This window comes from Tursiops truncatus, chromosome 3, assembly GCF_011762595.2.
Source record: "Tursiops truncatus isolate mTurTru1 chromosome 3, mTurTru1.mat.Y, whole genome shotgun sequence".
Lineage (NCBI taxonomy): Eukaryota > Metazoa > Chordata > Mammalia > Artiodactyla > Delphinidae > Tursiops > Tursiops truncatus.
The window spans coordinates 165,011,395-165,032,222 of record NC_047036.1 but is presented as its reverse complement, the minus strand read 5'-3'; the positions used below and the strand labels follow the sequence as shown (position 1 = coordinate 165,032,222).

The 20,828-nt window shown below is 59.8% G+C and overlaps 1 protein-coding gene and 1 long non-coding RNA gene across 13 annotated transcripts in view; one reads left to right on the top strand and one right to left on the bottom strand.

Annotated features, from left to right (window-relative positions):
• LOC117311765 (uncharacterized) overlaps positions 1 to 20,828 on the top strand; it is a 43,645-nt gene that overhangs the window by 858 nt on the left and 21,959 nt on the right. The gene's annotated exons all lie outside the window — the stretch shown is intronic.
• ADAMTS10 (ADAM metallopeptidase with thrombospondin type 1 motif 10) lies at positions 364 to 19,834 on the bottom strand. 9 transcript variants are annotated; one of them, XM_073803280.1, is made up of 28 exons: positions 19,604 to 19,825; positions 17,302 to 17,380; positions 16,264 to 16,311; positions 15,801 to 15,987; positions 15,216 to 15,562; positions 14,709 to 14,865; positions 13,494 to 13,711; positions 11,941 to 12,024; positions 11,698 to 11,843; positions 11,249 to 11,292; positions 10,995 to 11,100; positions 10,763 to 10,909; positions 10,425 to 10,566; positions 9,056 to 9,085; positions 7,455 to 7,562; positions 6,900 to 7,045; positions 6,739 to 6,802; positions 5,908 to 6,010; positions 5,543 to 5,676; positions 5,321 to 5,444; positions 4,231 to 4,383; positions 3,979 to 4,142; positions 3,757 to 3,883; positions 3,532 to 3,661; positions 2,982 to 3,186; positions 2,564 to 2,740; positions 2,311 to 2,470; positions 364 to 1,147 (listed from the first exon to the last, which is right to left on the bottom strand). In XM_073803280.1, exons 4-28 carry the CDS (start codon positions 15,886 to 15,888, stop codon positions 1,038 to 1,040), a joined length of 3,414 nt encoding a protein of 1,137 aa, XP_073659381.1. In that variant the 5' UTR covers positions 15,889 to 15,987; positions 16,264 to 16,311; positions 17,302 to 17,380; positions 19,604 to 19,825; the 3' UTR covers positions 364 to 1,037. The 9 variants fall into 9 exon arrangements, with proteins under 9 accessions (XP_073659381.1, XP_073659380.1, XP_073659382.1 ...); XM_073803279.1 differs by lacking the exon at positions 16,264 to 16,311; XM_073803281.1 differs by lacking the exon at positions 16,264 to 16,311 and having other exon boundaries at positions 4,231 to 4,311; positions 19,604 to 19,823.

Sequence of the window (20,828 nt, the reverse complement as noted above, 5' to 3'; positions counted from 1 at the left end):
ACTAGGTGAACAGGGAAGGGGAGGGTACACCTGGCAGAGGAAACAGCTCTAGCAAAGGTCCCAAGATGGGAAGAGGGTAGGGAGATTGAGGGACTTCCGGGAGTCCAGCGTGACTGGAGCCTGCAGAGTGACAGGGAGTGTGGTGGCTGGAAAAGCAGGCGCCAGGCTGTGTTGCTTAGAGCGCCTCCGTGAGAAGCTGTATTTTTGACCTAAAATCACTGGTTTCTAGTCTGTGTTGGAACAAGTCCCCTTTGGCCTGTTGGGGCCGACCCGCGGGGGGCTGTGGTCGCTTGCAGGATCGGGGGTAGGGGACAGCTGAATGTGACCCAGTCTCACTGACACACACCCCCCCACGCACGGAAATCTACACAAGACAGAACTTTATTGATGTAGGGCTTCCTGGCGAGGGGTGTGTGGGCCCCAGGGCAGGGCCTGTAGCACCATGATGGGGGTGGCCTGGATGACACGGTCCCCCTGGGGCAGGCAGGGCACAGGATGGGGTGGATCTTCCCAGCTCTGCCTCCCCCTGTAGCTGGTCTGGTTAGGTGGAGGGTGTCAGGGAGGTCGTGCTAATCCCCTCCCCCGTGGCGGACATAGATTCCCCCCCAGCTCAGAGTGGAGGGGTAGGGCAGTGCTGGGGCGGGGGGCAGGGCACCGGCTGACCCCCTCCCCACCCCCACTCTTCACAGTACATATTCCGATCAAAGGCGGGGGTTGTGCTGGGGGTCTCCCTAAGGGTGGGTGGCAAGAGCATTAGGGCGAACAGTTGTTCCCACCTCAAACCCACCCCAGAGGGGGTCTCATTCTGAACTGGGAGACGGGAAAAGGAGGGGCCGTGGGCGTGGCCAGCCCCTCTCCATCCCCCTCAGCCAGGAGCCCCGCAAGAGTTCCCAATAAATAACTTCCGGCTCCGTCTCACCCTTCACTCCCAGCTCCTGCCCCCCTCGGGCTCCTTCAGGCTGGCCAGCTGCAGGCCTGGTCGCCCCACCCCCATCCCCAGCCGGCCCCCAGCCTTGGCTCCGAGGACCGTGCGCCCTCTAGCGGCCTTGACAGGTTTTGCAGCACATTTGGCGGAAGTAGGCTCGGCTGCAGAACTGAAATTTCAGCACCAGGGGGCAGTAGGCGACCTTGTTCACATCCTTGCACTCTGGAGGGGGCGGGAGAAGAGTAGGTGAGGGGAATCAGGTCTCAGCACCCCTTCTGGCAGCGGCGCGACCGCAGGCTGCACAGCGCTTCCTAGCTCCTCTGTGCCTCGGTTTCCTCACCTCTCAAAGGGGTCTTATACCAGTAACTATGTCATTAGGTTGTTTTGAGGATGTTGGGAGGGAAGTGCAGGTCTGGGGCTGGGACACCGTGCTACACCACGAGAAAAGTGTTCCTTTTCCAGTTATCTGTTTGGAGCTGTAATCCTTGCTCGTTTCCCTTTGTAACAGACTGAGGACCTTGAGCTCCAGAGCAGTCACTCCTCTCAGGGTATTTGTGTAGTTTGTGTTCAGGGTAATTGACAGTCTGTTCATGACAATGGACCAGGGTTCCCAGTTAGCAGTTAATGATGTATGACAGGGCCCGGTGCTAATAAAGGGCTTCACGTGGATTATTTTAGTCCCTCTCCCTAACAGGGCACTCCCTCAAGTGAATATATTAAACGCCTCTTGATAGATAAGAATACGAAGGCACAGAGGTGGAATGTGAATCCAGGCAGTTTGGTTCCGGTGCCCTCAGTAAGTAACCTATTGCTCTCTATGAAACATAAATTTACTTAGGTAGAAAAAAATGGGTATATTTAAAGCAGTGGTTCTCAAGGAGATGCGATTTTGCCTCCCAGGGGACATTTGGTGATGTCTGGAGACATTTTTCAGTTTTCACCACGGGGAGGAGGGGTACTATTGGCATGCAGCAGGTAGCGGTCAGGGATGCTGAACCCCCGACAATGCATAGGGCAGCCCCCGTGACAAGGAATCATCTGGCCCCAAACATGAATAGTGCCTGAGGCTGAGAAACTGATTTAAAGAAAAATATCGGGCAGATAATGTTATACATGGAGATGATCAAGGTGAAGGTCATGGAGGTGGCTGGAGGAATGACCTGAGTTTGGGCCCCCAGAAAAATCAGGTGCCTACAACGCCTGGCGCACAGTGGCACCTAATACATGTTGGCAGGCGGGGAATGGTGAAAGATGGTCTGGAGAAGACAGAGAAAGGCACTTCCGTGGTTGCAGAAGCTCTAGGGCCAATGGCCTGGAGCCCCAGCTCTCCTATCTATGGCGTCCTCTGGACAGGACCCTCCTGGTTCCCTCCCCGCCTCACATACCTTCCAGGCCGTCGCCGGGGGGCGCGCTGTCACACTTGGCCTCGCACTGCTGCGTGGCGGGGGGCCGCAGGGCGTCCGCGCACTCGCGTGAGGGCTGCCCTGTGTGGCTGGAGCAGCGCACCGGGCGCTGTTGCTGCCCGAAGCCGCACTGCGCGGAGCACTGTGGGGAGTCGCGGATGAGCCGCAGCCCAGCGCGGCCACCCACCCTGCCACCCGTGCCCTGGTTCCCGCCCTGCAGGGCGCGCCCGCCTACCTCACCCCACTCTCCCGCCACCCAGCGGGCCGGCGGGCAGCGGCGCAGGTTGCAGCGCATGGTCGCCGGCGGCTTGGCCGCGGGCGGGCAGTGCGTGGAGGGCAGTGTGGCGCGGTGATCTGCGCTCTTACAAAGGACGACACGGTGGCGGAGGCCCGGCCCGCAGCTGGGGGTGCACTGCAGTTGGAGGGGGCGTTTCATGCTCAGTGGGCGCCTCCCTCCCCGCTCACACAAGGAGTAGGAAGGATGCTGGTCCGCTGGGAGGTGAGGACGGTACAGCTAACTTTGGACCAGTCACGGCGCGGGGGGGGGGGGGCTCACTCGGGCTAGCGGGAGTGGGGAGGCGCCTCAGTGTGCACCCGACAGGGGCAACCCAGGCCCCTCCCTGCTCTGCACAGGGCGGGAAGGGGCGGCTGACCTCCGACCAGTCGAGGGCGGCCCACTCTGGAGGGCAGGCCGGGCCGTGGCAGGCCTCCAGCACCGGTGGGCGCGGCTGCGGGCAAGCGCTGTCGTCCAGCGCCTTCTCCTCGGCGGCCGACACGCGGCGCTGGCACACGACGGAGCGGCTGCGCACGCCCGCATCACAGCTGCGGCTGCAGCGCGACCAGTTTCCTACGACCCAGCTGTGGGGGGAGGGTTAGTCTGAGGCAGGACGCCGGGCAGGCCACCCTGAGCTTGGGGCACGAGCAGATCCTCCTCCTCGTCAACAGTTAACATCATTGTGGAAGCTGGCACCGGGATGCCTGCTGCTCCCGTGCCCCACACCTCGAACTCAGAACAACTTTCTTCCGCACCCACGTTGGGGGCTGGGAGGCGCATCATCCCCAGGGGAGTTCACCTGGACTTGGCCAGGGAGCACCATTGCTCTGACTCTGACCTCACCTTAGGGAGCACCCACTCCTCTGATCCCAGTAGCACTGTCACTCCAGTGCTTGCCATCCCGACCCTGCCCCCTGGCAGGCACTCACTCGGGTGGGCAGGGCTCTGTGTTGCAGGCGCGCTGCCTCTTGGGTAGCTTGCTGTGGGCGCTGCAGTGGTGCGGAGCCACGGCTGAGCTGTCCAGCTGGTTGCGGCACTCCACAGCCTGCACCTGGCTGCCTGGGGGCGGGCGAGAGGTCTGCTCAGCCCTGCCCGACCCAGAAGGTCAGCCTGGTGACCAGGACCTGCCCCACCCCGTCCCACCCTGGCCTCACCGCCTGCACACTGGGCCGAGCACTTGGTCCAGGGCGCGTAGTGCCAGGAGTACGGAGGCAGCGCATCTCGGGTGATGGGTGCATTGAAGCGGTAGCGGAGGACCGGCAGCTCAGTCCGGGCCAGCACCTGGGGTTGTAGGCGGGGATCAAATGGAAATCAAGTTCGAGGCCCCACAAGGATGCTAATGTCCTCCTGCACCTTGCTCCCAGCCCTGCTGTTACCATGATGATGAGAGATGCGTTAATGGGTCCCAGGGCTTCTAGGCTCTGGGTCTGATCCGGCCCTTGTCGCAGCTGAAAGGTGGTCCCGGCCAGGGGCAGGCGGTGGGGCTGGGGGGTCCCAGGCAGCCCCTCCAGCAGCAGGGACTCCTGGTCCCCCTTCAGGGCTGGGGGACAGCATAGGGGTCAGAACCCCAGCCACGCTGACGCCGCCCCTGCTGACCCCCCGTCCTCATCCTCCCACCTCTGGCTCACCCAGGTGACTGAGGGAGAGGTTCAGGTCCTGGATGAAAATGTGGACGGAGCCTTTGGGGATCCAGACGACTTCCTCGTACCCTGGACAGTGGAGCTCAGATGTCACCCACTTGGCCCTTCCCTGCACCTGCCTGTCTCCCCCATTCCTGGTCCCTGATGATAACAACTAACCATTACCATGCTAAGCACGTACAGAGACATGCCACCTCATCCGCAGCTCTGACCTTGTGAAGGTAGATGTGTCATCACACCCACTTTACAGATGACAAAACTGAGGCTCAGAGAAACAAAACAAATTGCTCAGGTTCCACAGCTAGGAAGTGGCTGGGCTGGGATTTGAACCCACACTTTCTCACCTCTCAAACCATCAAAGTGGTCCGACCCGCCCCCCACCCCCCAACAAGCAGCAGGGCTGGGCTTGGGCAGAGGGAAGGGGGCACCGCGAGGCCCTGACCCACACAGGGTGACTTGGCGGTTTTAGCAGTCAGAGTCAGGTTTGCAGTGAGCTCCATCACTTACGACCTGGATGATCTTGGGACCCTGTGAACCCTCTATCCCTGCCCACCTGCGTCCCCGCTAGTTTATCTGTACCCCAGGACTGTCCCCTGAACTCCACACTTGGCCCTCAGTGTGCGTTTGGTCCCTTAAGCCCACCTCCCCTCTCCCACCTCACGGGGGTCTCTTCCCTTCAGCCCAAGGTTGGGAGGCATTCAAGTTCACCACACCCTGCAGCTATCCCCACCCCTAGTAAGCTCTGTGCTTTAGCACAGAGGGTCCCTCAGCCTCCTTGGGGGGTCAGGCACCTGCCCCCTCAAGACCCGGTTTGAGGCCCTCAGGATGGGGCAGGGGAGAGATTTAGGCCTCCACCCCCTTGGACACTTTAATTGCCGAGCTTTAGGCACCAAGAACCCAAGCCGGTCCCTGACCCTGACCTGGGGCATCACATCCAGGACCTTTTGGGGTCCCTTACACCCCAGTGGGCCCTCGGCTCTGAGGAGTTGCTGATCTTGGCTACTGTGGTGGGGCGAGCCCCGCCCCCAGCCACCAAGTGGGGAGTGTGAAAGGGAAGCTGGGGGGGGGGGTCTCTCACCGGCTCCAGGCCAGGCTGGGCTGAAGACCCCCTCGATGGTTTCGCAGGCGCTGCCATCACCCCCACACACTCTGCACTTGTCTTCCCGCAGGTCAGAGCCCAGGACCCGGTCGCAGCCCACGTGCTGGGGAGGGCAGTGGTGTGCGTGGGGGAATTCAGGGAGCCGCCCCCCTCCACCTCCGGCCCCCTCTCCCCTCCCCTCTCGCGGGGAGTCCCCTCCACCTTGCACTCGCCGCTGACACAAATGTCCACTGTGTCTGGGCGGCAGGGCGTCCCGTCCACCACAGCCGCCGCCCTCTCCGTGTAGAAGTTGAAGCCTTCTGCTAGGCACGTGAGCGAGCAGGCCTTCACGCCCCCTGGGGGGCACGGCCCCATCAGACTGAGGGCCAGACCCCAGACCCAACAAGGACGGGCAGGTTGGGCAGAGGGAGCGGGGCCTCCCGGTGTTCAGTCTAGGCGCTGCTGGGCCACATCCCGGGCGCTCTGGCTCCTTGGGTGAGGGGAGGGCTCAGGGCAGACCCCATGATATGGTCTCCACCTGCGGCTGTCCCGTTACTGCCCCAAGGCCTTCTGAGTCCCCTGCTCACCTCCCCGGTACGTTTTCCACGTGTAGAATTTTCCACGGAAGGGGACACTGTCAAATTCAGAGCACTGCATTTCCCTGAAGTCCTGGGAGCCTGGGGGACAGTCCTGGGGCACAAAAACGGAGAAGTAGGGAGGCCAGGTGTTGGGGGGGATGCAGTTAGGGCAGAGGCCTGGGGACGGAGAACTAATGCTCTGAGCAGGGGTGGGTTGGAGGAGTGAGGCTGGAGGCAAGGAGGCCAGGGAGGAGGCCGGGGAGGGGGCGTGGTGTCTGAGATGGGAGAAGGTGACTCATTAGAGTTTGTGAGCAAGCGGAGGATAACACCTGGGTTTCTGGTCTCAGACCATGGGGCCTCGAGAGAGCTGGTTTAGGAAGGAGCAAAGCCCACTCTTCGCGAGTGTGGGGGATGTGTGGACGGAAGTGTTGGACAGGAGACTGTGGTCTTTGGGCAGAAGGCAGTGCAAGCAGGGGACGAAAACTTGGCCACTGGATTTTGGGGCAGGGAGCTCGGCTCAGCTTTGGGGCAGGAGCAGGGCTTTTGGGGGGAAATTGGGCAGTAAAGGGAGGAACGCGTGTAGTTGGAGAGGGTTGTCAGGGGCCAAGCAGTTATTTCCAGGTGGGAGACGCATCTACTGCAAAAGTGTGAAGAGTTGGAAGGAGACAGGGCCCAGGGCTGGTGTAGGGAGGTCCGGGAAAGGAGGGGGTGGCCGCTGCAGGTTTCCAGAGGAGACGGTGGCCAGCTGGCCCAGGCTCGTTGGAAGCTGATGTATGCCTTTCTTTTCCCGCATGTAAGAGGGGCCAACGGTACCCGGCTTGGGATCCTGGGGGGACTCACATCGGTGTTGCAGGAACGGTGCCTCCGTCTCTCGCCCAGGCAGTACTTGCCCCCGATCGTCGGCCTGGAAATGGGGGTGGACGGCAAAGAAATGGGGCAGGGGGAGTAGGGGGCGAGGACCGCCCGCCCCGCTCCCCCGGCAGCGGGGCCTGGGGGCTGACCTGGGGCTGTCGCAGTGACGGCTGGAGGAGGACACGCCGCCGCCGCACGTCCGGCTGCAGTCGCCCCACGGGGTCCACGGGCCCCAGGCGCCGTCCACGCCCTCCGGCCGCGACCCGAAGGGGACGCAGACCCGCTTGTAGCACCACTGCGGGTGGGATGATGGGGAGGGGTGAGTCGGGCTTTGCGGACTCTCTGGGGCTTGGCGCTCAACCCTACCCCCACCCCAGCCCCCCAGCCGGAAGTCTGAGCCCTCCTGAGGTGGAGCGAAAGCGGGAGGGGGTGGGGGACGGAGGTGGGGTCTGAAGACCGGGATTCTGTCCGGTAATGTGGGGGCGTGGCTAGGGTGAGACACTGTTCAAAGAAGGGGCGTGGCCTAAACTTAGGGTCCGGAACGGGTGGTGAAGCTAGTGTTGGGACGAGCGTGCAGGGCACGGCTTGAAAGCGAGTGTGGCCTCAGGCCAGGGGTGGGGCTTACAAGCAGTAGGCGTGGCCAAAGCCGATGGAGGGGTCTGGGGGTGGGGGTGGGGGTGTGGAGGCTCTTGGCCTGCGCTCACCCCCTTGTCGATGGTGTGCGTCTGGCACAGCGTGCCCTCGGCGGCCGGGATGCTGTTGGTGATGCACCGGTTGCTCTTGCTCAGACACCACAACTCGCTGCAGACCTCCTGCGGGCCAAGGCGCCCGCTCAGCCTCGCCCCCCTCCCACCTGCCTTGGGAGGACCGAGGCGACCCGCTCACTGCCGGCGGACAGTGGGGCCCCAGCGTTCCTTTCCTGGGTCTCTTTTTGCAAGCCCTTGTGGGGGCATGGGCTGGGACCTCTCCTCTGCCCGTAAGCAGCACTTATAAAACACCTAGGAGTGCCGCAAACTCCCTTAGGCACCACAATCCCCATTTTACTATGAGAAAACCAAGGCTCAGCCAGGTAAGGTCACTCGCTAGAAGTCACACAGCTCCTAAGGGTTAGTCTGGATCCTAACCTAGAACTTAGATCGCAGCGTCTATGATCTCATCCCTCTACAGTTCAACCCGTGGCGCCTCCCAAGTTTCTAGGAGAAACCTTGGGACCTGCTGAGAAATGAAGAGGAAGGATTTTTAGAATGGGCAAAGCAGCCCACCCAAGAGCAGTGGTTGAAAAATCAGGCCTGATGATGGCTCAGGTCAAGGGCCCTGCCTCTAATTCCTTTTCCAGCTGGTAGTTCTCATTGTTTCCCCCACCTAAACTGGGGAAGCTCCCAAAGCTGTTAATCTATGGAGGGTTGAGAGGGGATAAGGGCAGGCTGGGTTTATGTGGAAAGTTCCTCTAGTTCTCCCAGTGAAAAATCAGCCCATCTTCCTCCTGAGTCTTACTTGGGCTGGCCCAGACCCTGGCATCAGGTCCTGTCCCTGGCAGGAGGCTGGACCAGTCCCAGGGAGTCACTCAGAGCCTTTAGGTTCAGGTTAATTAATACCCCTGGACAAGCCCCACTGGGTTCAGGTGTGGCCAAATTTGATCCTCTAGCCTACATCCCGCTCCATATCCCAGGGTCTTTCCTCTGAGAAGTGAAGATTCTTCTGTCCCCTTTTTACAATCACATGTAATCTTCTCTTAGAACCTGATCCTTCCAAACTTTGAAGATTTGGGATTGGACTGAGCAATGGCGGTAAGAAGGAACTTTCCTCTGTTAGCCTCTGAGAGACACCTGCACACACATGAGAAGTTTGGAGGGTTGTTCTCAAACCTGCTCCCTCAGAAGATACTTCTCATCTAAAAACTCAGCCTGGTTTGCTGGCTTCACTTGGCTTATGTTCTCCTGGCCATGTGTAAAAATATCACAGGCCCTGATCCCACTTCTGACACCTCTTAAAGAGAACTGCCTAATCCAGTCCTGCTCTTCCTCCTCTCCACAAGGAGGTGCCATGGTATACATGAATGAGTCCTGGGCCACTCATGGAGACTTCAACTCCACCACTGACTTGCAACACATTTCCCCTCTCTGGGCCTCATCTGTTAAGATGGGCCTTGTCTACATATGGCTGAGGGGCATGTAACAGAGTAGATATGAAAGGGCTTGCATAAACACCCTGTTATTGAGTAATAAGACCACAACTATCTCTGGACCAGGCACCAGGCCCAGCTCTTTACACATATTAACTGGTTTACATGTAGTCAATCATTTACCCCTTTGCCAGGAAGGCCAGGAAGATGTTCCTTGGAAAAATAAAAGGAAGAATCAATTCAACATACAGCCAGCAGTGGTCCTTGCTTGATAATCTGGCACTTTCTCCACTTACCCACCCCTTTATAAAATTTAGATTCATAGAGAAACCTAGATTCCAATCCCAGCTCTGTCATGTTCTCAAATGGTGACTTTGGGCAAGGCATCCTCCTTAGGCCTCAGTCCCTTCTTCTGCAACGTGGGGGCAACAGGGTTGTCAGGAGTTTAACTGAGATGATACATATCACATGCTTGGCATACAGCGAGCATTCAATAAATGTCAGCCATCGTTGTCATCGTTAGGACACCTGGACACAGCAGATGCTCAAGAGTACCTTCTGAACTCTTTAGGAATTCATCAGAGGGAGCTGTAGTTAGTTACCAGCCAAGTTGGGTGGGGTGGGGTGCTGAGAGTGGATTAAACATGAATTGATCCAGGGTTTGTCTCCTTGTCTTGCACTGGAATAAAGCGAGGGCATTTTAACAGCTGCCTGCTCCCTGTTTTGAGTTAACATGGCCTTAGCTTGGGCAAGTCATTCCAGCTGATCTTTTTGAGTCTTGAGGGTGTGGAGAATTGGGACTGCGTCTGGGCTACGAAGGCTGAGGCTGTGAGGAGTTAGGGGGTGTGTTCAGGGAATTGGGGGAGGTAGGCAACGGAGGGGCAGACCCCGGATGAGCCGGTGGTCCCTGGTGGCTGAAGAGGGTCACCAGCTTCCTCGGGGGAGCTGGGAGCGGCATCCCCAGCTCACTTCTCTACGGGTGGATGGGGCTTTGGGAGCTGAGTATAATCCTCCAGCGAGAGTGGGGAGTGATCAGGAGGCTCAGAGCTCGTCCAGCTAAGGACTGGGGTCGAGAGATCTCGTGAACCAGTCAGTGGGGGAAGGAGGGAATGCAGACAGGGTATCCCTAGAAGGATCTCTCCAGTTTTTTGCCAAGTGGGGAAGATGGTTCATCCCCAGGGAAACTAGTTCCACCAAATCTGGATGTTTCGTTAAAAATGGCCCAGTTAGGGATCTTGGGACTTCAGTCCTGCTGCAGCAGAAGGTGGACCCCCAGGCTCTCCCCAGCTCAGTCCCCAAAACAGGGGTCTGGAGAACCAGGAGATCCCGTTCTTGTTCCCGAGCATTGTGACTGTGGGTGACACTCGTATAACCCCATGCACCTCTGTCCTCCCGTCCCCCACTGAGGCCCACTTCCCTTCCCAGCTCTTCCCACCCCCACTGCCCGTGTGTGGGGTGCCCACATGGAGTTTCCCACCCCCGGTGGCCCCCCCACCCTGGTGGTGGTGGCCCCCTCCCCTCCCAGGAAGGAAAGCAGGAAGGCTCTCTCTACCCCGTATTTACACTGACGCGATTTGACTCCATGCTGGAAGCGGCATTGTTCGTCTGCATCATAGGCCTGGCCGGGGGCCACTGTTGGGTACACGAAGTCCTGTCTGGGCGGCCGGTTGTTCAGGCAGAGCCCCAGGCCCAAGCTGTGGCGAGAAGAGAGCAGCTGTCACGCTGGAGGGCTGCAGGCCAAGAGCTCAGAGGCCCCAGCCAGGTGCGGGTCCCGGGGAGCAGCCCTGGGAGCACATGACCCTTCTCAGAAGCGGCCCTGATTGCCAGAGGTCCTCCCCTCCCCCAACGCGAGTGTGTGTCCCTGGGTGGGACAGGCAGGTGGGTCCTCACTCCAGAAAGCTGGTGATGTAGTCACGGCTGCAGGAGGACCACACAAACGGGTTGGTCTTCATGGTGATGTGCGCGGCCATGAGTTTGGCCGGGTCCTGGCCACGGGCCCCGCAGCTGTTCCCCACGCCGTCGTGGTTCATGCCAAACCTGGGGAGAGGAGCGGCGGCTCTGCCGGGTGTCGAGGGACCTGCCAGGCTCCTCCCGCCCGCCCCCTCCCGTGTCCCCGCCTCACGTGTGTCCGATCTCGTGGGCAATGGTGAATGCTGTGGCCAGGCCGATGTCTTCGTTGATGCTACAACTTCTCTCTCGCTCACACATCCCGCCCACGGGGGCCAGGCCTGGGAAATGGGCGTGTGGGGCTGCAGCTGGGGGCTCGGGACTGCGTCGTCGACCCTGTCCACTCTGTCAGGTCCCCACCCCCACCAGGGCCAGTGTCACCCAGCCCACTGCCTTCAGATGTGCCTGAAACCCAGGGGACCCGGGTACCTAGTGTGCCGCAGGGTTTGTTCTTGTAGATGCAGATGTCATAGCTGTGAAAGGAGAGGAGGGCCGTGAGGGAGCTGGGCTGACTCCCTAAGCCCCGCTGCTACCATCCTGCCTGTCTCTGGTGGCTGAGTCCTGCCTGGGAAGCGTTCCCTGCCTCAGAACTGAAGCCTCATGCTCTTGCCCCAGCTGGCCTTGGAGATGCTGGGGTGCATGAATGACCGACTGAATGAATGACAGAGTGAGTGAAGGATGCGTCAGTGTCCGAACAGCGCCACACATCCTCAGGCTCCCCAGCAGCCCCTCCCCCTCCCCGGCTCCCCAAGGGGGTGGCTGCACAGTCTCGGCCTCTTCCATCTCTCGGCAGAAGTGATCCCTGCTTAGACCTGGACAGTCCCCTGGACAGCTCGTCCCCCGGCTCAAGTCCTAGTGGAGCCGTCCCCGCCCCTCACCGTGTGATGAGCACCGCTGTGTCATGGTTGGCCACGCCGTTCTCTGGAATGGCATTGCCATGGCCGCTACGGTTCACGATGGATTTCTGCCACTTACAGAAGCTGTCCAGGGACTTCCCAGCATGGTGGGTGATCTCCAGGGTGGGCTGAGGGTGGACAGAGAGAGGTGCATGGGTACTAGCCACCCAGGGGAAGGTGGGCAGCGCTGGCGTGCAGGGGAAGGTGGGCCCCCCCACCCCGCACCTGGTCCTCCGTGAGCAGGATGAGGCGTGTTACCAGGATATTAACGATGTTTCCCAGACTCGAGTCCTGGAAAAGTTTGGCAACCTGACCTCCAAGAAACAAGAGAGACCGAGTCTTAAGAGGGGCCCAGAGTAGAAAACAAAAAGTGAAACGAGGACAATAGCTTGCTTCGATCTAGTACCTACTGTGTGCTGGGGCTCAGGCTAAGCCTGCTGCGTAGATCTTCACAGGAGTACGTATTATCATTCCCATTTTACAGATGAGCAAACTGATGCTCAGCTGGTTAGGATGCGCAGCTGGCAGGCGCTGGAAGTGGGATTCAAGTCCGGCTAAGCCTGTCTGCCAGTGCGTTTCTTTCCAACTCACCCCTACCCTACTCAGCTTGTCTGTCTACTTGTCCTCCTTCCTCCCTGCCCACCCGCCGGCTGCCTCTGCCCAGAGATGGCCTAAAGGATGTGCTCATCTGGCCTCATTCCATACTGTCTCAAGGTACCAATTTGAGCATCACCACCGGAAGGTGGAAGTGTGGGGGCAGGAAGCTCTGGAGACAGTGGTCAGAGGGGAGGAGGAAGTGCCCGGGGGAGAGTGGGCACAGATGATGGAGGCCACTCTGTGCAATGACCTTGGAGCCCTGAGCCATCACGGTCCCATGTGGAAACCCCCAGAAACCCTGGCAGGTTTTAGGGAACTTTGGAAGCCCAAGGGAGGAAGGCGGGTCCTGGGCAGAAAGCAGGGGTATCAGATATGAAGTTATGTCAACGTAACGGGCCAACTGTCTGCGCTAAACTTCTTGTCTTCCCTTTTTGCTTTAGTGGAACAACAGCATCACTCATCAAGCCCTTACTGTGTGCCAAGTGCTCTAGCTGGCTTCCCTCTCACTATCTCCTACCCTTTTGTGATAGATACTAGTATAGCCCCATTTTACAGAGGCAGAAACTGAGGCTCAGAGAGGTCCACCGTCTTGATCAAGATCTAGGATGCGTGCTGACTCTGAGCGTGGGTCAGCCAGGTCAGCCTGTATGCATTTATAGGTAGGCGCTTGGGCGAGCCCTGCATGAAGACGGATGCGCACCAACGTGTGTACTGCTAACCTGGGCAAGTACCTGCAAGTCGCCCATTTATTTTTTTATACAGCAAATAATTACAGGGCACCTTACTGTGTGCTAGGTGCCGTGTTAAGCTTTAGCAATTCACTGCATCCACCTTAGCCTTATGAAGTCAGTACTATTATTATACCCATTTTACAGATGGGTAAACCAAGGCAGAGAGGTAAAGTAACTTGCCCAAGGGCACACAGTTCAAAAGCGGCATAGCTGAGATTTCAGGCCAGGCTGGTTTGCTCCCGAGTCCATGCTTCTAGCCACTGTGCTAGGCTGCTTCTCCTCCTTCCTGGCCACCAAAAGCCCTCCTTTCTCACTTACCCTGTCCCCTCTCCATTCTCTTTCACTGGCCTCAGGTCAGGGATGGGGGGGATGGTGACACCCCTTTTCCTAACCTCTGGAGCGAGCTCTATGTTCTTGGCGCCCCACGCCCAGGGAGGGGGAGGCACTTACAATGTTCATGATGGCCAGCACATACTGTTCCACGTCTCGGCGCCCGTGGTAGGCCACCATCATCTTGTCAGCCACCACCAGGGTCTCCACATAGCGCTCTCGGCTGACCGAGCGCTTCAGGCCTGGCTGGCCGCGCTCTGTTTCATTCCCGAGGGGCCAGGCAGGTGGCGGTTTCAGGGTGCGCAGCCACCAAGGCCGCCCCTTCCACGGTTTCTCATCTGGATGGACAATTTCTGGTCATTCTGCTGCTTGCTCTGATGGTCCAGCTCCCTGTCTGATGATTCATCTGGCTGTCAAATAGCTCATTCTTTTGCTGCTGGTTCTACAATGATGTGGCTGTCTCTCTGCCAAACTGGTTGGTTGAACAGCCGCCCAGCATCCCATGACAATCAACATGACCGTGCAACTTCCCGACAATTCCACGGCTCGAATGGATGTGTGTAGCAGCCTGCCTCGCTGCCAGAACTGTGTGCTTGTACGGCTCCCTGGCCTTCTGACTGTGCAACTTTTTACTCACCCTGCTGCCAACTGTCTGGCTGTAAAACAATCCACCTGCCTGACGGTCTTATTGCTCGGCTGTCCCAGCGACTGTCCAATTGTGACACCATCCACTTTTCTGTTTCTACAACCCCCTGTGGTGGTGTGTCTGCCACGGTGTGCTACTCTGGGACTCTCAGATTATGCAACTAATTCAATGTTCCAGTGGCTCTGCCTTTCCACTGGACAGACATCATTTTTTTTAGCTGTACGACTGTCCTGGGGAATCTTCTGTTGTCTAGCTAGTTTCCTTACTTTCCCATTCCCTAAATGCCTGATGTTACAACTGTCCTCCTGCAAGTCGGGTTGTGAATCTGATCCTCCGAATGGTGGCTAAGGTCTCCTGGTGTTTTCCTTGTGCAACTGCCCCGATATTGGTTACCACCATCCCGCTGCTTAACTGTCTGATCAGACGATAATCCTAGAGATGGATGGCTTTACACCTGAGCGCCTGCCTGGCTGTCCAGCTGCCCGTCTCACTCACTGCTGGGCCATCGGACTACGGCAGCGACGGATGCGCTGTTCCACTGTCTGCTGCCCTGCTGACTGTCTGCACTGCTCCCTGGTGTAGCTGCCTGCCGACCTTCTGGATGGAGGGACACTGCCAGCTACCTCTGCCTCAAGGCAAAGATGTTGTGCACCCCCTTTGCCCAGCCCCAGAGAGAAAGATGTATGTACCTCTCACTCCACAGGCTGTGTCCAGGTGGGGGTGACGCAGGGAGGAACGCTTGTACACCACGTGGGGACCACTCTCCTCTGGGCCCCGCTGCCCCTTGGGCCCTCCTTGCAGGGGCTCGATTAAGTATTCTTCTTCATCTGCCACAATCAGGCCATGCTGGGGGTTGGGAAGTGGGACAGAGGGCTCGGCTCAGGTTCTGGTTCCCAGGACCCCTGGGACCCTATCTCTGTCTCTATGATTTAATTCCTTCCATTGTACTGGGTTTATGTTACTGTTCCTTGTCCGGTTTCTTCGACGTTCAGCTCATTAATCTTTAGCCTGACCTAAGGCTACACACTTTCTTCTACGGACTGCTTTAGCTGCATCTTAAAATAGCTAATCCTTTCGATTAGCTCGAAATGCTTAAAGAACTTCCACTGTGATTCCTTCTCTGACCTATATAAGTGTTTTTCTTAACTCCCAAACTCGTGGGCATTTTCCCCTACCGCCCAGAACCCTCCACTCACCAGGCCCCCACAGGTGCTGATGGCCACGTGGGAGCTGCTGGCCTGGCCCTGCAGGTGGCCGGCGTAGAGGCAGTGGGGCCGGGCGGCCCTCTGCCAGGCCAGGCCCTCTCGAGTCCAGTACTCCACGGAGACATGCCCCGCCAGGAGGCGAGGGCTGCGGGTCAGGTTCAGCAGGAAGTGGGTGCTGGGTGCTGCCACCTTGTAGAAAAGGCGGGACTCTGCTTGGGGCCCTGTGCCCCGACGCTGCCTCCTGGGGGTTGGGGGTGAGAAGGCCAGCAGTGCCCCGTTGTGGTCCACTCGGGTGGGGAAGGCGATCTCATAGCTCTCCAGACTGGACAGGAACTCATCTGTGGGTGGGGGTCAAAGGCTTGGGGACGGGCCCTGGGAAGGACCCCTGTGTCCTGCCCGCTTGGCTGCAGGGTAAACGATGCTGGCTTCAGTGAATCCTGAATCCAGGTCACCTGCTCCAAGACTCTGGTCTCACTGGCCCCAGGGCCTACCCCACCACGACCACCGGCCCAGCTGCACTGACCCCTCCTCAGTTCCTTGCTCGGTCCCCCACCACTACCCCCGAGCCACCCCTACCTTGAGACCGGAAGGCGTGCGTGACCTCGAACGTGAGGCCCAGCCCCAGGGCGAGGGCCCAGCGGAGGATCTGGCAGGCAGGAGCCATAGAGGCCACGTGTCCACATGTCTCTCCCCAGCCCCGGCTGCCAGCAGCCCCCACAGCGCTGCCTTCCCTGTTCACAGCCTGGGCAGCATCACCGGGATCCTGGGATGGGAGAGCTGGGTCAGCGGGGCCTGGTCCTGCTGCCGGGCAGAGCCAGTGCCAAGGTCCCTCACCAGGCAGACAAAGACACCTGCAGCAAGCCCTTCACTCCCAGCCTCACGGATGCCCATGGCATTCCCCCCTCCACGCCCCTGGTTTGAAGACTCTGAATGCATTTCCTTACTCAGTAGCCTCTCTGTCCCCCCCCTCCCCCCACTTCCCCACTATCCTCTGTATGCTCTTAGGACAGGCGGGGACCTTGACTCCGTGAGCACTTACTATGTGCCAGCGACTGGCCAAGCTTGTTCATGCCATCTCATTTCATTTCTGCAATAACCCAGGGGATTCGTTCATCGGGTGGCGACTGTGTGTAATATGGATACAGTCCCTCTCCTCCCACTCCCCCCCACCCCGTGGGGCTCAGTCTCACAGGAATGACAGATGACAGACAAGTAAACGAAAAGACGTGTAATTCAGATCAGGACACGTTCTTCATGAGAAATAACCAGGAGGCTTGCAAGCAGAGGTGGGAAGGATGAGAAGTGAAGAGACAGGAGACAGTGCAGTGGTCCAGGCAGAGGAACGGCAGGGGCAAAGGCCCAGGGGCAGGCAGGAGCTTGGTGTGGACCCAGGACCACAAAGGGCCAGGGCAGGAGGGCAGCAAGGGGCTGCTGGCCTGGGACACACTTGAAGGCTGGTCAGCGTTAATTTTCAACCCATATTAAACCCGAGGCCAGTGCTCGGAGCACCCCTTCCCCCGGGGGCCCTGCCTTCAGATTCTGTGTCACAGGTAGCACAACTCACCCCACCAGCGGGGCTGCAAACCCCTGCATCGTGGTCTCTCTTCCTGTGACCTCTCCTCCACCCTACATTTCCAGCCCGGCCCCTAGTCCTGCTTCCTCTCATTTCTCCTCGAAGCTCCGGGCCTGCCGGGCAGGTCTGTTTCTCCAGCATCTGCCCCAGGCCGGCCTGCCACAGACACCACTCTGGGCCACCACCCTGTGCCAAACCCTCCACCCCCCTCCTGTCTCCGCCCTCCTTCTCCTACTCTGTGCAATTTCCCCCTTAATCACATACTGTCTTGTTTTCTTTGCAGCCTGGCCAAGTCTGAGAGTCGATCCCCAAACAGGGCAGTTCAGCTCCTGAGAGATGGAGCCAGGTTTCCTCCAAGATGCTGACTTAGAAGCTGACACCCACCCCCCGTCCCCGGCCACTTCTGATTGGACCCCTCCAGCTATGGGGAGCTCACTCCCACTCTTTGACTGTTGTGCTCATTTCAGATGGGCTGATGCTTGGGTTTCTCTTTTTTTTTTTTACCTTTTGGGGTCTTCAGTTGGTGGCGCGGTGTCGAACCTGTGTGTGAGTCTCTCTGGGCCTCAGTGCCTCTTCTGGGAGCCTGGACAGGGTGGGAGGGGGCAGTGAGGAGAGCAGAGCTGGGTCTGGAGTTCAGGGGTCACTGAGGACACCCTGCCCTTCTCCCCGGCCCTGGTGATCCTCCTTTTCGCTTTCATCCTCCCTCTGTTCCTAGTTCCCCATCCCCACCTCCCTCCTCCCAACTTCTGTCCCCTCCCATCCCCATCCCCTCCCCTATTCCATCCTTGACTAGCTCTGGGATCAAAGCCCCTTCTGTGTGTGTGTGTGGGGGGGGTCCCTCGAGCCCCCTCCTGCCTTAACACCCCTCCCCATGCCGAGGTGGCAGCATTCTCATTGCAAGTGAGGCTGGAGCCCCCCAGCCCCCCAATCCTGCCCCTTTCCTCCTTCCCATGCTGCCAGGCCTGGTGCGGAAGCTCAGTGGCTCTGTGGCTCTCTGAGTCCTCACCTCGGTCCTCTGAAGCTGGGCCCCTCCCCCCTACAACCTCTCCCATGCCTCTGGTGCTTCTAGCTCAAGTGGGGTGTGGGGAGGGCAGAAGGACCCAGCACAGGTGGTGGGTGAGGTGCAGGATAGGAGGAGTCTGGGGGGGGGATGTACAGGTACAGGTGTCTGCCAGGGTGAGGCCAGGGGGAGAGAATCTGGAACAGTGGTACAGCCCACAGTGGGGCTGGGAGGTATGACCTGCTCTGGGCATTGGGGGGACCACGAACAGATTGGTGGCTCTGGTGGGGGGGAAGAGAAGGCTTGGGGGTGGGTAGAGGATTACTGGGCCTGAGCCTGGGGTGGGGGGGCCACAGGATGTCAGCTGGGGGTCTCCCCTGGGATGTGTGTGGGTGACTACACATCCATGAGGCTGTAACTGTGTATATGTGACTTTGTGTGTGGTGTGTGCCCACGTGACTGTGTGTGTCTGCCCATGTGACCCTGTGTGTGACCGTAAGAGTGTGTTTGTGTGTGTGTACCCAGGCCTGGCCATCTCCTCCAGCCCCTCCCTCCTACAAGGCACGAGGGAGATGGCCAACGTGGGGGAGGGTGCCAGCCCGCTGGAGGTGGGGGAGGAAATACCGGCGGAAACAGAGGCTCCATCCCATCCCCGGGATCCTGCAGGGATCTGCCGCTCTACACCCAGATGTCCAGGGCCGGGCTGGGGGACAGGGCCGCGGAGCCTCCCTGCGGAGGCCAAGGCCGAGACTGCCCAGGCAGAGGCCCGGCCAGCCCAGGCTCTGCACATCTGGCCGGGCAGGCAGGAGAGGCGGCAGCCCCTGCCCGGAGAGCAGACAAAGGCCCGGCCTGCAGGAGGAGGGGGCCCGGCACCCGGCGGGTCTGCAACCAGCCGCTAATTAAAGGCCCTGAGCTGATGGCTGGAGACACTCGGAGACAGACAGTTGTGGCCCCGATGACCAACTCAGGGGAAATGGGCGGCGCCACTCCCACACCCAGACACACAAACACACATTGGCAACGACGTGCACGCACACACACTTGAGGGTGACCACACCTGTGAGGCTGGGGACCAACAACCAGACACCGCAGACCCACAAAGGACCCCCCAACACTCAGGACACGCTCACACCCTGAGACAAACATCCGAGACACACAACTACACGTTCCCCAGACCTATGTGCATACATACACACACAACCCAGAGTTACACACCCAGGCTTACGTGCACAGACACGTACACACTCATTTCCACACTCACAGCAGACCAGGAACAAATTCACTTAGTCCTCCAAACCTTGAGACCCACCAGATGCACGTACACACAGGCATTTACGCACATGAAACTCAGACACACACGGAGACACACCGGCAGATGTTTGGAGAGACACACTCATCCAGACATTTACACCCAGGAGATGCTGACCTACGTGCACACACTGGCTTACACCCACACTTCCGCAGACATAACACCCAAATCACACATCACACGCAAATTCAAACACAGCCAGGCACTTACATTTTCACACAGCACACACGCGCAGACACACGGCATTTATACAGACGTGGATGTCCACACACACACACACACACACACACACGGAGCAAACAAACGCAGACAGGCGCTCCCAGGAACTCAGGGGCGCGTTGTGTGTCGCACACGCTTAGGGACATCGCACACCGCCACAACCCCCATGGCCCGACGTTCATCGTCCGGCGGCCCACGGCCATCCCCGAGCGACGACGCGGACACACAAAGTCCCCCTTAGTCCCGCACCCCCGCCCCGCCCCGCCCCGCGCCGTTACCCGCGGCCGGCCGCCCGCCCGGGCCTCCGCCTGCAGTCCCCGCCGCCGTCTCGCCGGCCCACGCGCAGGAAGGGAGGGAGCGAGCGCGGCGGCGTGGCCGGGGGAGGGGGCGCGGGGACGGCACTTCCTGAGCAGCCTGCCAGGGTTATAAAAAACCCCCAAACCGCGCGCCGCCAAGACCCCGCCCGCCGCCGCCGCCGCCGCCGCCGCCGCCGCCGGTGCAGGGCCGCGGGCTGGACCCGAGCCAGGGACCCGGGAGCTCGGGCGGCCCCGCCCGGACAGGCGCCCAGTCGTGGGGGCGGGGGAGGGATGGAGGATGGGGGTGAAATACGGTGGGGGCGGGGATAATGGGCGGCGGCGGGGGGGGGGCGGGGAGAAAGAGGTGGAAGGGTGGGGGGAGGGGAGAAAGCCTAGGGTAGGGGGCTAGAGAGGGAGGGAGAATTGGGTAAGGGTAAGGGAAATGGAGGAAGAGGAGAAGGGGGTGGTTGGGGGAGGGGGAAGTTGGAAGGGAAAGAGGCGGGGCAAGGAGGAGGAGGCAAAGTGAGGGGGGGCGGTAAGGGGCAGGAATGGGGCCAGAGGGGGATGGGGGAAGAGGGTGGGGGAGGGGAGGGCCCACTCCCTCGCCGGCATCCACAGCGTCCACAACAGCTGTTATTTATTGAAGGCGAGTCCTCGCTCAAACAAGCATTTATTGGGCGCCTCCCGTGTGCCAGGCACAGTGCCCGGGGAGGCTGAATACATCTCAGCTCGCCCCCGCCCTCCCAGCGCTCCCCTCTGGGAGTCTGACCAGGACGGAGCCAGGGCTTGGCCTGGCTGGTCCCATTTCACAGAAGAGGAAACTGAGGCCGGAGAGGGGGCGAGTGAACGCTCCGTGAGAGGGGGTGGCCCTGTGGGTTTTGGTTACCCCTGGAGCAATGCTCATTAGACGTGGAGCTAAGGCATGAGTAGGGGTGACCTGCACAGTCAGGGCCGGGATGGGATTTGAACCCCACGTGGCCGGCTGCCCCCCAGGCCTCTGGGTGCCTGTCTAGGGGCTGGTGCTCCGGGAGGGGCAGGGCGGTGACCCGCAGACCGCAGGATTCCTGGCATTTTCCAGGCCTGGCCCCCAGGGAGCTAGGCAGAGGCTGGCCTGGCCTTGCCCTTGGCCTTCTCATCTTCCTCATCCCTTGGTGGGGTGGGGGGGGTGGGGGGCGTAGTAGCCTTTACAGGGCCAAGCGGGAGGGGT